Source organism: Cyprinodon tularosa, unplaced genomic scaffold, assembly GCF_016077235.1.
Source record: "Cyprinodon tularosa strain WSP-4 unplaced genomic scaffold, ASM1607723v1 ctg56, whole genome shotgun sequence".
In the NCBI taxonomy this organism is placed as follows: domain Eukaryota; kingdom Metazoa; phylum Chordata; class Actinopteri; order Cyprinodontiformes; family Cyprinodontidae; genus Cyprinodon; species Cyprinodon tularosa.
The window spans coordinates 477,920-496,318 of NW_024039296.1; the positions used below are offsets into that span (position 1 = coordinate 477,920).

The following is an 18,399-nucleotide window of genomic DNA, read 5'->3' on the forward strand; positions in this document are numbered from 1 at the left end:
TGAAATCAGGTTTGGGCTGAGATGGGAGAATCAAGGAGAGTCTCAAATAGCTGTATTTAAGTCTGCTCATCCATCCTTTTATCAGCTTCATGCTGTCAGACCTTCCTTACTTCGTCCCAGCAGTCCTTTTCCATCTACTATAGCAGCCGTGCTGCAAGCTGGAGTGCACAGAGTCGTATATCAGGAGGAGTGTACAGAGCAGAACAGGCTTCCACAGTATGAGGTGTGAGAGGAGCGTGTAGCTGATTTATTACTGACTGTTAGCTTCCTAAATGAGGCTAAATGATCCACCTAGCTGAAGGAAGCGAGATGGAAGCGATTAGCCTACATAGAGTGCAGCGGAGGGAGGTCTTTTGAAGCCAGTCAGTGACTCCTGACCTCCTGTCATTGTGTATTTTCTCTATTTTCTTCCTCTTGCACCTCCTTTGCTGCTCTCCATCTCTAGCATCACACTTGCAGTCCATTAAAAGCAAAGCTGTCTGCAGTGGCTTTTTTCTGAGAATGATCAAGCAGCATTCTCTGTCTGACCAGCAGAATGGTGCTGACAGTTTTCATAGCATTTATATGTCATGATAAATTATGATGTTTTGGTTTAAAGGGACAGTGAGGAAAATTTAGCCCCATCTGGTGGCACCCTAAATGAACCACAGCAGACCTGTGCCTCCATGTCAAGCATGTGAGAACCACTACAGAAGCCTTGGAGTGACATTCTATCCATTCTGAGGGGATATATTGACCTTCATCCATCTTGTCAAATTGGCTAAAATAACCAATGAAACAAATGGAAAATCTCTCTGAAAACGGCTTGAAGAAGCTGAGGCTTGTTAGCTGGTATAACTAATGTGAAGAAAAGCAGCCGACATCAGAGTTAGTCTTGTGTAGGGTAGAAAACAAACTGGCGAACTGCTGGGAGGACAGATGCTGAACCACCCTGCTTTGCTTTTAACAACAATAAACTTCCCTGGTATATTTATATAAAATGACCTTACCTGTTCAACAGAAAGCCTTTCACCTCCAAATCCGTTTTGAAGCCCCGATCCTTCATAAACTGCCTGCATATGATTAAAGTTGCGCGGATTATGTTTTTCTCCCGGTTATTCATTCTTCTTCTTACTTTGGTCATTTTTCTTTCCTCTCAGTGGCAAATCTATCTGTGGACATAAAGCCGGGAACTCACTGTACGATATTTTTTGTCCTTTTCGTGCCGGTTCTCCAGTCGTGCGAGAAATTTTTCCATCGGGCTGAGTTTCAGCCTTATTGTGCGTAGTGTGTGATATACAGGGGGTAACTAGGTAACGATCAGGAATCGTGAGGTCGGGAGAAAATCAAACTTGTTTGAAATCCAGTTGGCCGTCGTAAGGTGGTGGTGGACAAATCCTGCTTCTGAAGCAGAGCTACGAGCGTCTACGAGCCGACTTACCAGAACCTCGAGCACTGCACATGTGGGAGTACGGAGTTCTTCCTCTTCTTCCAAATTGACGGGTCCGACCAACGCCATTTCTCTGTGCTGAGTCCAATGTGTGGTTTTTGCGAGCATGTAGATTGCATCAGAGCATCAGGCAGCAGTGTGCGAATATGTATCGTCGGCTGTGAACTTTTAAACCCTGCGGTTTTGTCATAGAGTTTGAGCTGTAGCTGCATGCAACGATTGAAAATATCACACATTGTATGCCCAGCTTAAAGTGGGAGGTAGAATGATCTATGGTTGTTTTGAAGTCCTTAGCCAACGACAGCACGTTTTCACCAACATGTAAAACGCATGACAGGTTCGTCCCCTTTCAGCTACTCTCATTAAAAAGAGGTGAACCAACATGGCGTCTACCATTGAATGCACCACCCGCTCCCTTAAATACTACTTTTAAGCTATGAGAATGCATCCAATTTTAATGTGATGTTATCAGACTTTTGCAAAATAATAATTTATTGCTAAGAAAAAGCTACATTTGTTACACACAAATAAAACATTCATGACTTTGGGGAAAAGAAAGGGAAAAACCTTTTTGTTTAAATCTACAGAAGGGATACATTTTTGTACCAGCATTTTCTTTACCCAATTCTCCTTAAAACGTGTTTTCATTAGAGAATATGTGGGAACACTTCTTATTTGATTCTGGTTTGTAGTATTGCTAAAGCAGATAAAATGGTATAACATTGCTCAGCTCTATAGTCTACGAGAGCAACTTTCATTCAGACTATTTTAACTAACTAACTAGGGGAGTGGCGGCCTAGTGGTTAGGGCATTGCACTTGGCCCCCAGAGGTTCTGACTTCAAGCCCCACTCCCACAGACTGCCACTCTGGGTCCCTGAGCAAGACCCTTAACCCCACACTGCCCCCCAGGCGCCGCACAGTAGCAGCCCGCTGCTACCCAAGGGGATGGGTTAAATGCAGAGGTGAATTTCTCCATTGTGAAATAAATAAAGTTAAATTATTATTATTGTTATTATTAATGTATTTAATAAAATTGAATTATGGGTTTGCGATGCTAATAGCAGTTAGCCACCAGAACAATAAGATAATCCTGGTATGTTCCACCTCCAACAGGGAGACTCCTAACATGGGTGTGACCATTACTCGAGTTGAGGGGGGATGAAAGGGGATAGCATCCCCCTTCTTAAATGACCATCCCCCCATACCATATAGACCATCCCCTGTGACATTTATTACTGAAAGTGTGAAAATTTCTACTATATATTAACAGTAATGGCAATAATATTGCCCTTTGAACATTTGACCGGCTGTGGGTTTAAGGTTAGCCTGAGCAAAAATAAAATCAAAGAAGTGTCCTACCATGACTATGAAGCTGATCCCAGTGGGACATTTTTCCTCTGCATTTGTCCCTAACTCTGTAGGGGCAGTGATAGCCATGCAGATCCAGGGACTGACTGCAGGTTTACAGGAAGGTGCCTTGGTCAAGGTCAAGACCGGCGTACCTGACATGTAACAACCATATCTTGCATATACATATTAGACTACTGGGTGTTACATAATTCTTGGCTCCAGTCTCCTCCAAGCAAACGAACGCAGCATTAAAACTATTTCCTTTAACACCAGACTGACAGTCATTTCTCCTCTGCTTATAGATGTGTGTGTGTTGGCTTAAAGAATGAAGGCTTAGAAGAAAACAGCTGATTAGTTCCCATAAAATGCTTCTTCAGTTGTTTCACTTTGCTAGAAATGAAGAGCTGCTGGTTTACAGTCTGTTAAAGGCATAGGGGACAGTGGACATAAGGCTCCATTTGCCTTTCACTTTGCTTCTAATACACCCTAACTCCACCACTCCGGAACAATAAAGGACATTTCTAAACATTGAAAAGAAATCATGTTGTATTCTAATCAATCGGGATAATAAAAATAAATATCCCTCCAGTTCTTCTCAAAGTCTAAATTCAGATAAATGTAACTTCCTTCACATTACATTCAGTCACTGAGAACTTCCTCTCTGCATTTCAGAAGCCTGGAGTTGAAAGGATCCTCGGATAGAAATGATAAGACTCAGTAAGGGGCGACGCGTGTCTGAACTCTTGGATGTATGCTTTAAGCGTTTTCAGCCTTTGTCTGATGTGTCCTTTTGCACGTTTGCTTTCTGTATGTGAGAGATGGGAGAGAGAGAGGTTCCCCACATCCGTTTCCTCTCGTAGAGGAACAGTAGGTCAGGACTTTGGTCTGCTGTGGTGAGTTGCAGAAATGGTGTGCAGAAAGAAGCCGGCTCTAAAAGATAAAGAAAGCACTTAGAAATATTTAATTAGGTGGGTTTAAACAGCAGCCACTGCTACGGTCACAGAAATATTCCCCGTTACAGATTCATTGTTTCAGATCATGTTCCTGTTCTTCTGGCTTAGGGTCGTCTTCCTGTTTGAGGGCAAGTCTTTAGCAGCATCTAACAGATCTTCCGCTAATATTCACATGAAGTCTGACCAGTTTCCTGTTTCGGGTGAGAATATAGCTCCATATTATGATGCTGCCACCACCGTGTTTCCCCGTAAGGATGCCATGTTTAGATAGGAAGTGCAATGTTGGCTTCCTGTCCACAGAGACCATCACTTCATTTACTATTATCTTATTTATTTTTCTTTGTGCAAAACTGTTATTATATTCTCTTTCAGGATTATCTTCATTTTCTGTTTCAAGAACCACCGTTAAATCCTTTCAGGTGTGAGTTTAAATGTGAACAGATTAGAATGTACACTTTTAAAAGGTTCTCTAACTGGGCAGTGTGATATTTTAGCAAAGCACCCTGGTACCCATTTAACAGGAATCTCATATTTAGCTTTTTTAAACTGTTACTCAGCATCTTCTATACCTGTAATGCTCTGTTTATCAGGCTTTCCCAGCTTTCACCGGGCTCTGTCGGCTCTTGTATCACATGCCCTAGTCAAGCTGCTGCAGCATCGAACCAGCAATACCAGTCTGCCACCAGCCTGAGGCAGACTGATCAATGGTTCCGTTCTTCTTTGTGTCGCGGCATGTCGTTTCCCTTCACTGCAGTCAAAACTAACTTCTAACCCTAACCCTAACCCTAACCCTATTCCATCATAATCTTAATGAACCTTCCCTCAACCTAAAATGTATCTCAAAGGATGAAGTAATCCTGAATGAACCCACTTGGTTTGAATAGTGGAATCATTTTTTTTTCCCTTTCTCCCTTTTATTCAGGTTTATTTTCTTTTGCAGACCACTAACACCTGTCGGTAAGGAGTTCATAGTCCTGCCTCATCCAAATCACCCTGTGATTTCATCCTTTCTTTTTTCCTCTAACCAGTGCATTTTTCTCAAAAAGCAGCAGGTGGCGTTAAAGTCTCATCCTCCACAGCCTATTGCGGCATCTGGACTGTAAAAACAGCAGTCAGGATTACCTCATTACTATTTGAACAGGTTTGAAATGGTTTTTATCAGCCACTAAACATTTTGTCACATATAAACATATGATTTTATCCTGATGTAATCAAGAGTTTAGAAACTTGTCTACCTCTAAATATTAAGATTATCTGTTTAAAGTAGTTTTTTCTTTCAGTATTGGCAATATTTTACCGTTACAACTATACAACTCGTGTTATTGAAAGGTTCATCATGTTTCAGTATTTAATACAAATGAGATTTTCACTCGATTTCGAATAAAGAATGAAGAAAATGTTTTAATAAAAGTGTTTTATTTAGATGCATCCATGAGGAGGTGAAATGATAGTTAGTGTTTGCAGCATAGAAACTGAAGCTCACGACTCACACCTGCTCATTCCTCTGATTGGGACATAAATATCAGTAAAAATGGCTGGCAGGGGCTGCGTGCATAAGATCTAAGCTGGCTCGGGCTTCACGTTCTCAGGATGCCTAAGAAGAGGTAAATTCATGGTTTGGGTTACATTTCATTTCCCCTGTCAGCTGGAATTTAAATTAAAACCAAACATTTTAGGATTGTGAAAGAGAACACTTGGAGAGTACAGATCCCTGGCATTCTTAAGACCTCATATTTGACCTCTTATTTTTGTATTCATTTTGTCTTTGTTGTTTTGAAGGTTATTTGGAGATTTGTGAACATTGCTTTCATTTGCGTGTTGATTTCCTCCAACCCTCCATGCAGCTCTTGGGTACCTGCGGTCCTGCTTTGGGACAGATTTCTGTTTTTGTTACTTTCAGCCCTGCTAAGAAGGAAGACACTGTTTGAACTGCATCACTGTGGTTTTCCTCTGTTTACTGTATATGTTGCGCTTTATATAATGGGCTGACTAGACAGACTGCCCGTCTCCTGGCTTTTACAGTTATTTATATATATTCATAAATATACAAAAAAATGTGTCCTTTTATACTGCTAATCTGGGTTAGCCCCACCTTAGGCATGCTCTGTGCATTTTCTTGTTTGCATTTTCCTGTTCTGGCAACCAAGAGCTAATATACATTGAACTGTATAATCTACACATGTCGGTGGTTTCATAAGGTTGATTTTTTTTTTTGGCACTCACAGCAGGTAGTTCTATGCTTTCCGTCAATATGGCTTCTGTTTTACGCAGGGAAACTTGGCACTTGCTGCGGTTTGAGCTCTACAAAGCTGGCCTCTCTCATCATGCATGCACTGTTGTTCCTGGAGCCTCAGTATAGGCTGCGTTTGTGCACTGCGGTCCAGCTTCTGACTACGAATGTATCCCTGGAAAGCCAGACTGGGAGTGGAGCTGATTCTTACACCAAAGCCGACGTTCCGGAAGCTTCGCTGCTGTTTAGAAATTATGGAAGTCGGACTTTAAATAGCTGTTTCATCTCTAAAGTTACACACCTTATTCCAATAGTTTAAAGAAATACATACATAAATTAATCAGAGGAATGTGGCATGTATTTGATGACTACCTCTGTGTCAATAGTTCATAAAACCTTTTTCTGTTAGGATTTTGCTATTTAGATCCTTTACAATCCAAACAGCCATTTTTGACTTATTTTCAGCTAATTAAAGCGGCAAACATTGCCTTTAAAAAAATAAATAACTTCAATTTAAAATAAATATATTGAAAAAGTGATTTTTCTTTTAAAAGAAAAACACTGTGCCATTTCAAATTTTAGGTTTTAAATGCCAGAAAAAAAAGACAAAAAAAATATTTCTGTATAACAAGGGTCAATTTATTTTGTATTTGAAAAACTAAGTGACTTTAGCCCTGCTAATAAAACATCTTTGGAGCCAGAAACGTCACTTATTTTAAGAAAAGTTTAACTACAAATATCTGCTGATATGGTTGCTGATATATTTGGAAAGGTATTTTAAAGAACAACATATTTCCCACAGACCAAAGCATTTATTTGTGGTTTGTAATTAAAGAAAAAAACTTTCAGGGGGGATTCAATGCTATTAGTTAGTGGAGAAAATGCCAAAGCGTGCATTTGTTAGTATATCTATTGTTTTCAAATAACTATGTGGCTCTTCCTCAGTTTTAGCCAAAGTCAGGCATGTCCAAAGTCAGTCCTCGAGGGCCGCTGTCCTGCAGGTTTTAAAGGTTTCCCTGCTTCAGCACAGCTGATTTTTATTGATAGCTGATTAACAGGCTTTTGCTGAGCTGTAATCATCAGAATCAGCTGTGCTAAAGCAGGGAAACATCTAAAACCTGCAGGACAGTGAACCTCGAGGACCAACTTTGGGCATGCGAGCCTTTGTTGAGCCCCAGTTTGCAGACCTCTGATCTAGATCCGCAGTGTCCAAAATAACTTAAGGACAGGGAACATCTTCATCAGAATTTCCTTTAAGTAATCTTTAGGTTCTTTCCTTTAAGAAAGGAGTGTTTAAGTCCAGTCCCCAAGAACTACTATCCTGCAACTTCTTGATCCACCTCATTTTTAACACACCTGAATCAAATGCCTCTGCTGAGCTAAATCAGGGGGTTAAGCCCTTATATTCAGGAGCGTTAGAGAAAAGATGCATCTAAAAGTTACAGGATTGTAACTCTTGACGATCGGACTTGAGCACCCCCGCTTTAAGGTGTCTAACGATTATTTTAAAAATCGATTAATATGTTGATTCTTTTTTTGATTAATAATAGGAAAGCAAAAGGTTCCTTAAATACTTTTTGCTAAATTAAACCAGGTGAAACAAACTTTCCCACTTTAGGAGTTATGGCTAGAGCACACAGTCAGGCAAAAATATTTTTTTATCTAAAAAAACCTAATATGTTTACATTTTTATTTTTTATTTTGTTTTACAATTTTGGCATAATTGCCGCTCTAGGAGGGTTTTTCTGTCAGCTAATGGCACATTATAGAGTCTAGAGTTTCAGCCCTAAAAGTGACTCTCCACTTTTAAACTCTTACTCTTTTGCAGCCTCTAAAAGCTTTTTTTCCTACTTTTAGCTCCATCATCTATCCATTTAGCTTTAACCTGTTTTCCTTTCCCTGCTGAAGAACAGCATCCCACAGCATGATTCTGCCTTCACCACTCATAGGGAATTGCATCTAGCCCTCAAATTAAAATTTTGCTTCAAGCACTTGCCATTGCTGAATGATCCTAAACAAACATGAAGGCTTCAGATAACAGCCGTATTCGTACTGAAGTTAGATTATATACAAGTGCTGGGACAGGTGTCACAGTACGGTGCAGGCCACATCTCTAAGTTCATTTAAGTTCTGGCAACCATGTAATGTTTAAAAAAATAATCCAGTAAAATCAGCTGGAATTTGATAAAATTAAATGAAATGTGTTTAAATAAGCTTAAAGAAAAGAAGTTTGTGCTTTGCACACAGTGAAGAAAGGAGATAATCTCCCACTTAAAGCTGTAGTTCTGGAGTTGAGTAGAGGGCACTAAATGATCCCCTATGCCCTGCCTTTCGCCCATAGGCGGCTGGAGATAGGAACCAGCACTACCTCGACCATGACTGATTAAGTGGGAGAAGATGGATGGATGGATAGCACTAGATTAAGAGTCTTTTAGCCGATAAGATCCATAGTGTCCATAAGGAAAATGCAGTGCACGATATTTATAAGTGCATAGTTTATGAGATGAGAAATATAAAAAGCAGAAATGGGGCTCCTCATTTTACTCCTCGGTTCATTTCTGAATTCAGTGTTGTCTGTTTACATTAAAGAGTAGCTGTAACCCTCGTCAATGTCCTGTTTCCATCATCATCATCATCTTCCTCATTGCTATTGTGTAACTCTGCAGTGGCTGACCAGCAGCATGAACCATCAGCACTTCTGGTGCCAGCTTGATTTTACTGGAAAACACAAACTAAAAAAAAAAAAACAGCATTTTGTGGTTCTTCACCAGAAATCTGCAAAAAGGCTGCTTCATCCTGATCTCCATCAAGGATTTAAAAACGTGCTAACCCTAAAGCTTTGTCTTTTTTTTTTTCAGTACAGATTTTCTCTCTAAAACGTGAATTTTCCATTCCTCCTCTTCTGTGGTCTGTCTCTCCCCTTAACATCCTCTCACCCCCCCTCCAATCCCCTCCCCTCCCCTTTCTTCTTCTCTTTGGTTCTTGAGCAGTTTTCAAAACCAATACAAACATTGGCTGCACAAACCGGTTTTACTGAGTGATTAGATGTGGTAGGTGTAAACACACGAGGTCCTGCCAACCGTTTCCAGCAGGAGCAGCAGGTTTTCTTCAACAGACCTGGCAGAAAACATTTAATGGATGTTAATATCTCTATCCATCAGGAGAACATTTACCCCTTAGTAGGTCAATTCAATTCAGTATATTTATATAGCACCAATTCACAACACGTCATCTCAAGGCACTTTACAGTTCACCAGATCATACAGTCAAACTGATTCAAAGCTTTCTATCTAAGGAAAACCAGTGGATTACATCGACTCATTGACTCAAAGGCACACTAATCATGCTTGTAGAGACAGTGGAAGGTGGTCCCGTACAGGAAGCACAAAGCCAGGCAGGCGAGCTCCAAGCCAGCTCCCATGTGAGGATGAAGAAGGCACATCGAGCCAGTCACAGTCAGGGAAACCGGACTACACTGGAAAAACAGGCCGATCTCCAACATCTAGAAACAAACGTGTTGATGGCAGCAGCACAGCCGATATTTCTCTCCAGGATGGTGTCACAGCCAAACAGGAACAGATGAGGCGAAGCTGCTATGAGAAAAAAGCAGAGAGAGCAGAAGGTTAGAGATTCAACTAACAGATTCTGCAGAGTTGAAGAACAGAGATAGAATGAAGCAAAATGATGAAATAGGGGTCCCTATGTCCTCCAGATGTCTATAAATATCACAGCATGACTATAGAGATAGAATTAAGGAAAATTATGAAATAGGGGTCCCTGTGTCCTCCGTCAGTCTAAGAATATAGCAGCATAACTTTAGAGATAGAATGAAGCAAAATGATGAAATAGGGGGCCCTATGTCCTCCGTCAGTCTATGAATATAGCAGCATAACTATAGAGATAGAATGAAGCAAAATGATGAAATGGGGTCCCTATGTTCTCCAGCAGTCTAAGTATATAGCAGCATAACTATAGAGATAGAATGAAGCAGAATGATGAAATAGGGGTCCCTATGTCTTCTAGGAATCTAAGAATATAGCAGCATAACTATAGAGATAGAATGAAGCAAAATGATGAAATAGGGGTGCCTATGTCCTCCAGCAGTCTAAGAATATAGCAGCATAACTATAGAGATAGAATGAAGCAGAATGATGAAATAGGGGTCCCTATGTCCTCCAGCAGTCTAAGAATATAGCAGCATAACTATAGAGATAGAATGAAGCAGAATGGTGAAATAGGGGTCCCTATGTCCTCCAGCAGTTTAAGAATATAGCAGCATAACTATAGAGATAGAATGAAGCAAAATGATGAAATAGGGTGTCCCTGTGTCCTAGTCTGATATTCAGAGGGATTTAGTCGTTTTCCAAACTAAAAGTGGATTATAAACAAAACCAACCAGAGGATTCCCTACTTATTTTCTAAAAAGCATTTCCCCCAACGTTGAGCACCGTTTTTAAAATAAATCTTTAAATTTGCATTACAAGAGACTGATAGTCCTGGATGAGCTTAATGGAGTCATCAGTGACTGATCAGTCACATGATCAGCCCTATTCTTAGCCGCAGATCTGTGCGCTCAGCCCGTGGAAGGATACGAACGCAGATAAATAGATTATTGGATGGGAAACATGAGCTTCCTCTGGAGAACGGATGAATGCTTTCCATCAGGCAGCTGCTGAGCTGTGATTTTTAGTGTTTTTTTTCCCCATGTTTCCCGGCACTCAGACGTTACTTCATGTCGGTTTAATGAAGGAGGAGGGGCTGGAAATCAAGTTTCCTCCGGGATGTTTTTCTTCTTATTTTGAAGGTCCTGGTAGCTTTAGGTGCAACAATGCAGCAGAATAAGCCAGCCCCACTGAGAGCGATCTGAGAGGGAAACCAGAGCAGAGAGAGAGAGAGTCAGCAAACAGGATCTGTTCCGTGTCTGTCCACGGACGGTTTGCGGCGTGATCGCGCGTGGGTTCGCTTCTTTTCGAGCCGCGAGCTACAAAAGCCTGACACGCCGTCCATTCTGGATTTCTTTATCCGCTTCCTATCGTCCAGGATGAGGTTTAAGAGGAACGGCTCCTACACCTTAAATAGGTGAGTGGCATGTAGCGTGGATGTGGATTTGCGTGGAGTGGGGAGGGGGACGCGAAACCCATCAATGAGTTTCTGCATGTTTGGTCATTTTCTACCCTGGTTTTTACAATAACCATCTAGTGAAAGAAAGTTTTTTAACTCTAAGAAGATGAAATAAAATCGGGTTCTAATATTATCTAAGAAGTTTCTTTAAGATTATTCTGAAATGTCCTGATGAACCTTTTTTTTCTGTCCTGTCCTGTCCTGTAATCTAAGCCCTGGAGAAACCCGTCTGTCTGCTTCAGTGGGCTGGGCTCACTCTTTTGTTTCCCTTCTTCCATTTAGGAAAAGGAGAGCAACCATTTCTTCTTCCTCCTCCTGCTTTTCACTGCTTCCCTTTCTGCATTTGGTCAAAAGTTTATAATATGTAGAAAAGGCAGACACCACCTTACTGAACTTTATGGATGTTCCTCAGCAGTGATGCACCCATCAGTGAAATCAGCCAGTTTATTTTCCTTGATTTGATGTTACTGATGATCAGCAGATTGGAATTGAATGAATGGAAGTAGGGGAAGAAGCTGTTGAAGAATCTGCTGGGCCTGCATCTCAAGATGCTGCATATTTGCACCATATATATTTGTCTTGAACTGCTCTGATCTTCCATATCAATGCATCTTTTGCACCAGGTTTTTTCTCCCACACTGTTTACATTTGATCACTACTACACTTTATGAAATGTTCATTTCACTGCTAAGCTGTTGCTCATTCACTGTCTGAAAGCTGAACAAAATAAAATTTCCTTTTCTGTGTATACAAAATGACAATAAATGTTGTCTAAGTCAGAAGAGTTGAAATCTTCTCAAACAAAAGTTAATGTTTGAAAGGGGAAAACAGACACAGAGTAGTAATCTCTGTTAGCTTTGGTCCAATATGTTTATCTTAATTCCTTAACATGTTGACAAGAGACTAGATGGCAGAACTCAGGTTGGTTTTGATTACATTTAACACCTTATGTTTAAGATCCATCCGCCTCCTTTTGATTCCATTAAACATGCAGCAATCAGCCTTTTCCAGGTCAGCACCACTTGTATTTTTTTCTTTTAAAAATTTGACACAAGAGTTGAGATTTGACCTATTCTAGATCATTTTGTTTCCCATTAGGATGAAAAGCATAAGTCAAGCAATGCTTTGCAGGATCTTGGGGTATTAATCCAGCAGAAAACTTCAATGAATATTCTCCTGACCTTAGGTCAGTATTTATCTTGGTTTATTAGAACTGATGAAGGAAAAATCAGCACAGTTTGATCTCTGGCTGGATGATTTGTATATCTGTGGGTTTAGATACGGTCTGTTGTTTCCAAGTTTGATATAACATTTTAAAATTAAATTCTATATATTCAGGAGTCATACATTCTTGTTTTTGGATTTACTTTTTCCAGTATACATTTGGGACAGGTACGGACATACAACCATTGCTGTGATAGTTCATTAGACCTCTTTATATTTGCAAACAGTCATTTGGTCCTGGCAGCTATAGCTAAAGTCCTCCATCCTTGTCTTTGCTTATTTCAAAATATTAATCTGTAAATGTGTGTGTTTCTCTATTAGCCCTAGATTAAGTGTGTTTACTGATAAGTTTTTGGTCGTATACGTTTTATTTTGAGCTCCGAGGACTTCGTTTGTGGGCTATTCAGTGTTAGAGGTTGCTAACCAAACTTTGCTGTGTTTGTGCAGAAATGTTAGAAAATAACGTTAATGTTGATAATACTTCCAATCAAGAAGGATCTGAAAGGCCTTGACATGTTGTTGCTGGTGAGAACCTCCATGTTACCTTAAACTTCAGGCTTAAACTGCAGAAAATCCATGTACAGCAGAGGGAATGAATTAGCCTGCATTCTCTTCAGATTAACCTCTTAACCCAGTTACGGTTGAAATAACTGCATTCCTTTTCATTCATTCTTGTTTTTTTGTCGACTATTTTCCCTGTTCAGCTCTTCAAAATTCGCCTGTTTAAATTGGAGGAAACCAGACTTGAGCTCAGTTTTTCTAAAAACGTTTGGACACCCAACCAGGAGTCATTGTCGTTCTGTCGGCTCCCACTGAGCCAAAGTCCCATCGCCTCTGATTTAAGCTTGTTTCGTGGCTATCAGAAAAAATCCCATCTTTCTCCAAGTAAGCCATCACTCAGGATGCCTAGCTTTTTATTGTTTGTCTGGAGTTTTGGATAAAAATCCAGACGAACAATAAATTCGACCATGTTTTGAGGAAGTCCAGACAAAAACATGCATACTGAGAGCCAAAAGACCGTTAGTCACATTGTTGGAAGTGACATTTGATTTATTGTCAGTGAGATTTTTGTACACTTTCCCTGCGGCCCTCGGTTTCCCTGCTCCCTTGTTTGCAGTCACATTGCCTTCCGCTGCACTTGTCTCACACAAACGGCCACATCCTGACTCTCAGGTGCAAAAGCACAAAGGGAACCGGTGATTGCCAAGCTCCAATGCTTACTCCTCCACTTGGCTGAAAGTGCCAGATCAGCTGTGTCCCTCCCGTCACCTTCCACACATTCAGCTTTTCTTTAGAAAATTGTGTGAACTAATGTTTTCCCACTGGATGATTAATGTGAGCTCTCAGATCTGCATACACGCAGGTGAGGGAGGCATGTTTTTGCTGCAGCTCCTGGTGACGGGTCTCCTGAGAACTGCAGGAATCGGAGGTGGTGGTAGAGGAGGAGAAGGGATGACGTCATTAGATGCTGCAGTTCTTTGTCATCCGAGGCAAACAAAAGCAGAGAAAGTTGTAGAGAGAGCTCGTAGATGTCGAGCTGAATGATCTGATGTTTAATGCAGCAGCGTTCAGTTAGAGTAGATGTTCATCTAAATGAAATCATGATGAAAAAAAACGTTTCTGTTCAACTGGAAAATAAAACACTTGTGTTGAAGAGATGTTTTAAACTCATTCCATGTGGCTATTTCTGCTAATTTAATGATTTTGGGTTGCAACCAATGAAGGCTCAATATTCACATCAGATGTAGTCTGATACATTAGCTGGCAGATATTAGTAGGTTTTTGTTTGTTTTTTGTGTCACATGAAGTACATTGGTTACCCTCCATTCTTCACCTATTTTTTTGATACTTTTTGTTTAAATTGAGGCTTGTGTAACATTTGCTATCATTGTCAGTTTCATCTTGTAAATGGAGAAAAGAAAACAAAATATTGCTTTAGAAGAAAATGATGCAGCATATAAAAGGAGGCTGTTAGACCGATGTCGAAATAATCAGCATCACCCTTAAAAAGAACATTGCGTTTGATCTCTAATTCACCTAAGAAAACTGGACTGATTTGACGGAATAACATAGAAAACGCGGGGCATTGCTAAGGAAGCTGGCAGTTCAGAATCCTGCATCCAACCTTCTGATAGAAAGAGTAGTGGAAATGATAAATGTGGTGCATAAGGAACAGGGATAATGCATTCTGTAGAGAAAGAATCAGATTCACTGTGCTATGGAGTTGCTGTGCTTCAGGTCCATTGTGATCCATTGTTTCCACAGTGTCCGATGACTTTGTAGACTTTCATCTCATTTTTTGGTGTTGCTCCAATGTGTTTCCAAATTTAGCTTAGCTGTATACCTGATGGCTTCAGAGAACTTCCTGCTACCATCTGCTGATGGTACAAAAGCAGCTTTAACTGACCACCATTGAGCTTTACTGATCAGAATCCGGACCCCTGTTAAGCAGCAATGCAAATGAGCTAGAGAAAACTTTAAAGCTAGGCATCAACGATTTTTGGAAAAAAATCTAAATTTCTATAGCCTTTGCACTAAGCATAAATATGTTGATGTTTCACTCTAGGGTTATAATTTTTTTTTTCTACCTTGCAAACTTCATTGTTGCAGGGCAATACTGTAACATTTGCATGAAAAATGTCTTACTTGTACTATCATGCATGGATCTGTGGGCTAGCTGCTACTCTCTTCCCTTCATGTAGCAGCAAACCCACTTTAAGTTTATTACCCCAACCTAAAGGGCTGGAGTGAGAAATGTATGTAGAGCTGTATGGAAAAATTGTAAATATATTGCAAATGCAATTAATGGCCAAGTCCTGCAGCTGCAGGTTTGTTTATTTATTTGTTTTGCATGCCATGCTCCGGTGACACAACAATGCATAGGACAGGAAAACCAGGTATAAAATGTGAATATATAACTTACATTATCCTTTGGTAGGCTGACATTTAAAAAAATATTTGCACCAATTTTCTACCAAACATTTTCCTTCCACTCACCTTTCCATTGAAGGCTTTGATTAGACATTTTTATGGGTTGTCCTGGTGGACAGTGTGCAGGACTGGCATGTCGTATGTGTTTCTGATGACTGTTTGGCCCAAACAACATTTCTGCATTAAAAGAATTTCTCTCTAGGTTTTTATGTAATCTAATTATTTGATAAACTTCTTGTTTGCAAATCAAACACTTCAAATATATACTAATGTTTGTAATGAGGCTGTATAACGGGTTTTCAAGAATATCCTGACTCATCGAGAGGTTTCTCCATCTATAGTCCCCTCTGATAACTCCCTGATGGTTCCCCTGCAGTTCTTACGTAACAGCTGCCCTCTGAAGGTGACTGCTAACTGTTTTCGCCCTCTTCTTGTTATGCTGCGGCTCTTTTCTCTGTTGACTTTGAGCGGCGGTGCTCGGCCGTGCAGGTCGACTCGGCCACGGTCAGTTAATCTGTTGGGCTCAGCAGGGTCTGCAGTCTTCGATTACATCAGCTCGAGGCGCTTTTGCACACTGCAGTCTCTTTGATGTGTTTGTGACGAAGCTGGTGAGGAAGTAATTGCTTCTCTTTAATGATCCAGAGAAGGTAGAAGGGGATGGCCAAGGGCCCAGAACTCACTGCATCCTTTAACATATTTGCTCAAGCCTGGAGATGTAGAACTCTGCAGTGATTGGTTGTCCTCTGGGGGCTTGTCTCCCTGCTAGCCCCTCCCATATTGCACCTCTGCATCAGTTATGTGAATGAAAGGTCATGGTTATCAATTACTTGCACAAACAAGTATGTATCCCTTGCTTTCCTGAAACTTTACTCCCTTGTTGATGCTAGTTGACAGTTAGCTGTTAGCGTTTAGATCTGTAACGTATTCCTGAGTGTGAAGAAAGATCAAGACACTGCACTGATTAACCGTCCTTAGAGGTTTGACCGGATTTGACTTAGACTTTATATCTAACAGGCTGACTATGTTTGGTCTGCGGGAGCGATAAGTGGAGGCGGGGATGGTTAGCCCTTGTTTAGGATGTATACAGATGGGATAGATAGCTGCCTTCTCTTTCTGTCTCCTCTGCAGTATGCCCCGTACTGCCCAAGAGTCAGCGGTTTGTTTATGGGACTCTGTTTGCCAAGCTAATCTTCCCGCCTTTCAAGTAAGGGCCAGTAAGTGAAGGGAGAGGGAGAGGGAGGGAGAGAGCAGGAGCGTGAAAGTGAGCCAGCGAGTCGCAGTAGTTGGCTGAGAGGGAGAAAGAGAGAGGCGCTTCAGAAGCGTGTCTGCTTTTGTGAATGATAATACATATTTTGTGCATGCCAGCCCTTCTGTCGGCGTGACGTGCGTTTTGACGTTGAACAGCTTTGCAGACAGCCAGATGATCCCTCACTGCACCGTGCCGGAGCTGGTGCACCTGTAGCCCGGTCTGCAGAAACGAGGAGCACCCAGCGACACAACGTCTCCTCAGCTCTGCTTCATCATCTCCTGGATGGGGGTACTTGTGTGCTGCGACTGCTTCTTCTATAGGTAGTTCTCTGTCTTAGTCTCTTGTCATTTTCATTTCTATAGAGTTCGCAGCAATTGTAAACTTCGACTTTCACATTTTCCATCACCTTTTTTTTTCCACCCTTCGCTCCTTTACCTCCACCATTTCACTTTCTCAGTTGTTGTGCTGTGGTTTGGAGGAGACATTTAAGGACAGTGCTGCTGTAGCAGAGATTCTGCTGTAGTCAGACACGAGGGATCTTGTGCTGTGGGAGGAGGAAAGACGAGGGGGAGTTGCGGACACGGGGACGGCAGTGGCACCCGGCCAGCCTCTTATATCTGACCAGAGAGGTCTGATATAAACTTTTAGCAGTCCTGGTTGCAGGTTTGTTTTGACATGGAGGTAGAGAGTTAATTAGAGTGAATGGAATGCAGCCAAAAGACAGCCAGTCGTTCAAGCTTGTCCAACTTTTCCTCCCATCCTGCTCTGTGCCACTTTTGGCAGAGCTGCACTGTTTGTTTGGGACACAGTGTTCCCTTATAAGGGGATGGGAATGTGTTTTGCCTTTTCTTGTTTGCATTAGGCACAAGACCTCAATCATAATTTAAAATGTTTGCATTTCTTTAAGTTGTGCCTTATAAAATGCATATTTTAGTTAAGAACTTAGTGCTTGAGCTGAGATGCTGAAAGCTTTTCCTGTTAGACTTTGTGGTGGCTGGAGCAGAAAGGATCTGCTTCTCCTCTTCTGTGGTTGCGGGGTTGGCCAGCCCGATGGTGCCTTAACTGCTGTATACGAAGTCTAAATATAACTCTCTCCAACTCTGAAGCAGCGTTTTGGTGGTGAGCGGAAAATTGCAGCTTTAATGCAGAGACACACGGCACAGCTGGATCACATTACTCCTATTGATGCTTACACTTCAATGCAAATTTGAGCATGAGTAATGGGGTGCTGCTTTGACATGTGACATGTAAATCAGGGGCTCCACATGTGTTAGACGTTGTGAGCCTTCCTGTAAGACATACAGAGGCATTAAAGTGGGGTTATTTACAGAACTTTAATGTTCTTCTCTCCCTGTAGTCTAAAACAATGGATTAAAGTGAGGGTAGCACTGTTGCATGCCCTTATTAGAACAAAGTTCCCTCTTTAACTTGATTTCAGACCCCCCCACTCAATTCTAGAATACCAATTCTTCTCAGTTCCCCTTAAGGAAGTCAAATCGGAAGCAGATTCACTTGAAACTACAACACAAAACCTAAATGTCATTGAAACGATGAAACAGGTGAGCCTTTCATCCTTGTATGATGTCACCTAGATGAAAATAAACCTTTTTGTGTGCTTTAGCATGGTTAGGATCTTTTAAACCTGCCTTATTATTACAGGGCAGCGTTCTGACAGTTAAACGTATCTTTTGGTAAACAGCAGCCTCTTTTTAAAAAGGACGGCGTAGCATCCAAAAAAAAAACAAAAAACGACTCAGCCTTCAAACTGCCTGACAGGGTCTGATTGCATCTGTGAAGTAAACCGAACTATCAGTCCATGATAGACACCTTAGATATTCCCACTTTTGTAACAAAATGGCAAAAAAAAAAACCATTATTTGATTTTTTTATTTTTTTTTTTATCTCTTTAAT

At 41.0% G+C, this 18,399-nt stretch overlaps 1 protein-coding gene across 3 annotated transcripts in view; it reads left to right on the plus strand.

Moving 5' to 3' along the window:
- mob2a (MOB kinase activator 2a) overlaps positions 1–18,399 on the plus strand; it is a 64,954-nt gene that overhangs the window by 16,180 nt on the left and 30,375 nt on the right. Inside the window, exon 1 of one of the 3 annotated variants that reach the window (XM_038305499.1) lies at positions 10,798–11,042. The exons of 1 other annotated variant lie outside the window; for it this stretch is intronic. In XM_038305499.1, the coding sequence (XP_038161427.1) occupies positions 11,005–11,042 (38 nt within the window). In that variant the 5' untranslated portion in view covers positions 10,798–11,004. Of the gene's footprint in view, positions 1–10,797; positions 11,043–16,528; positions 16,809–18,399 lie in introns of those variants that run through there. One more of the 3 variants, XM_038305500.1, reaches the window with a different exon arrangement.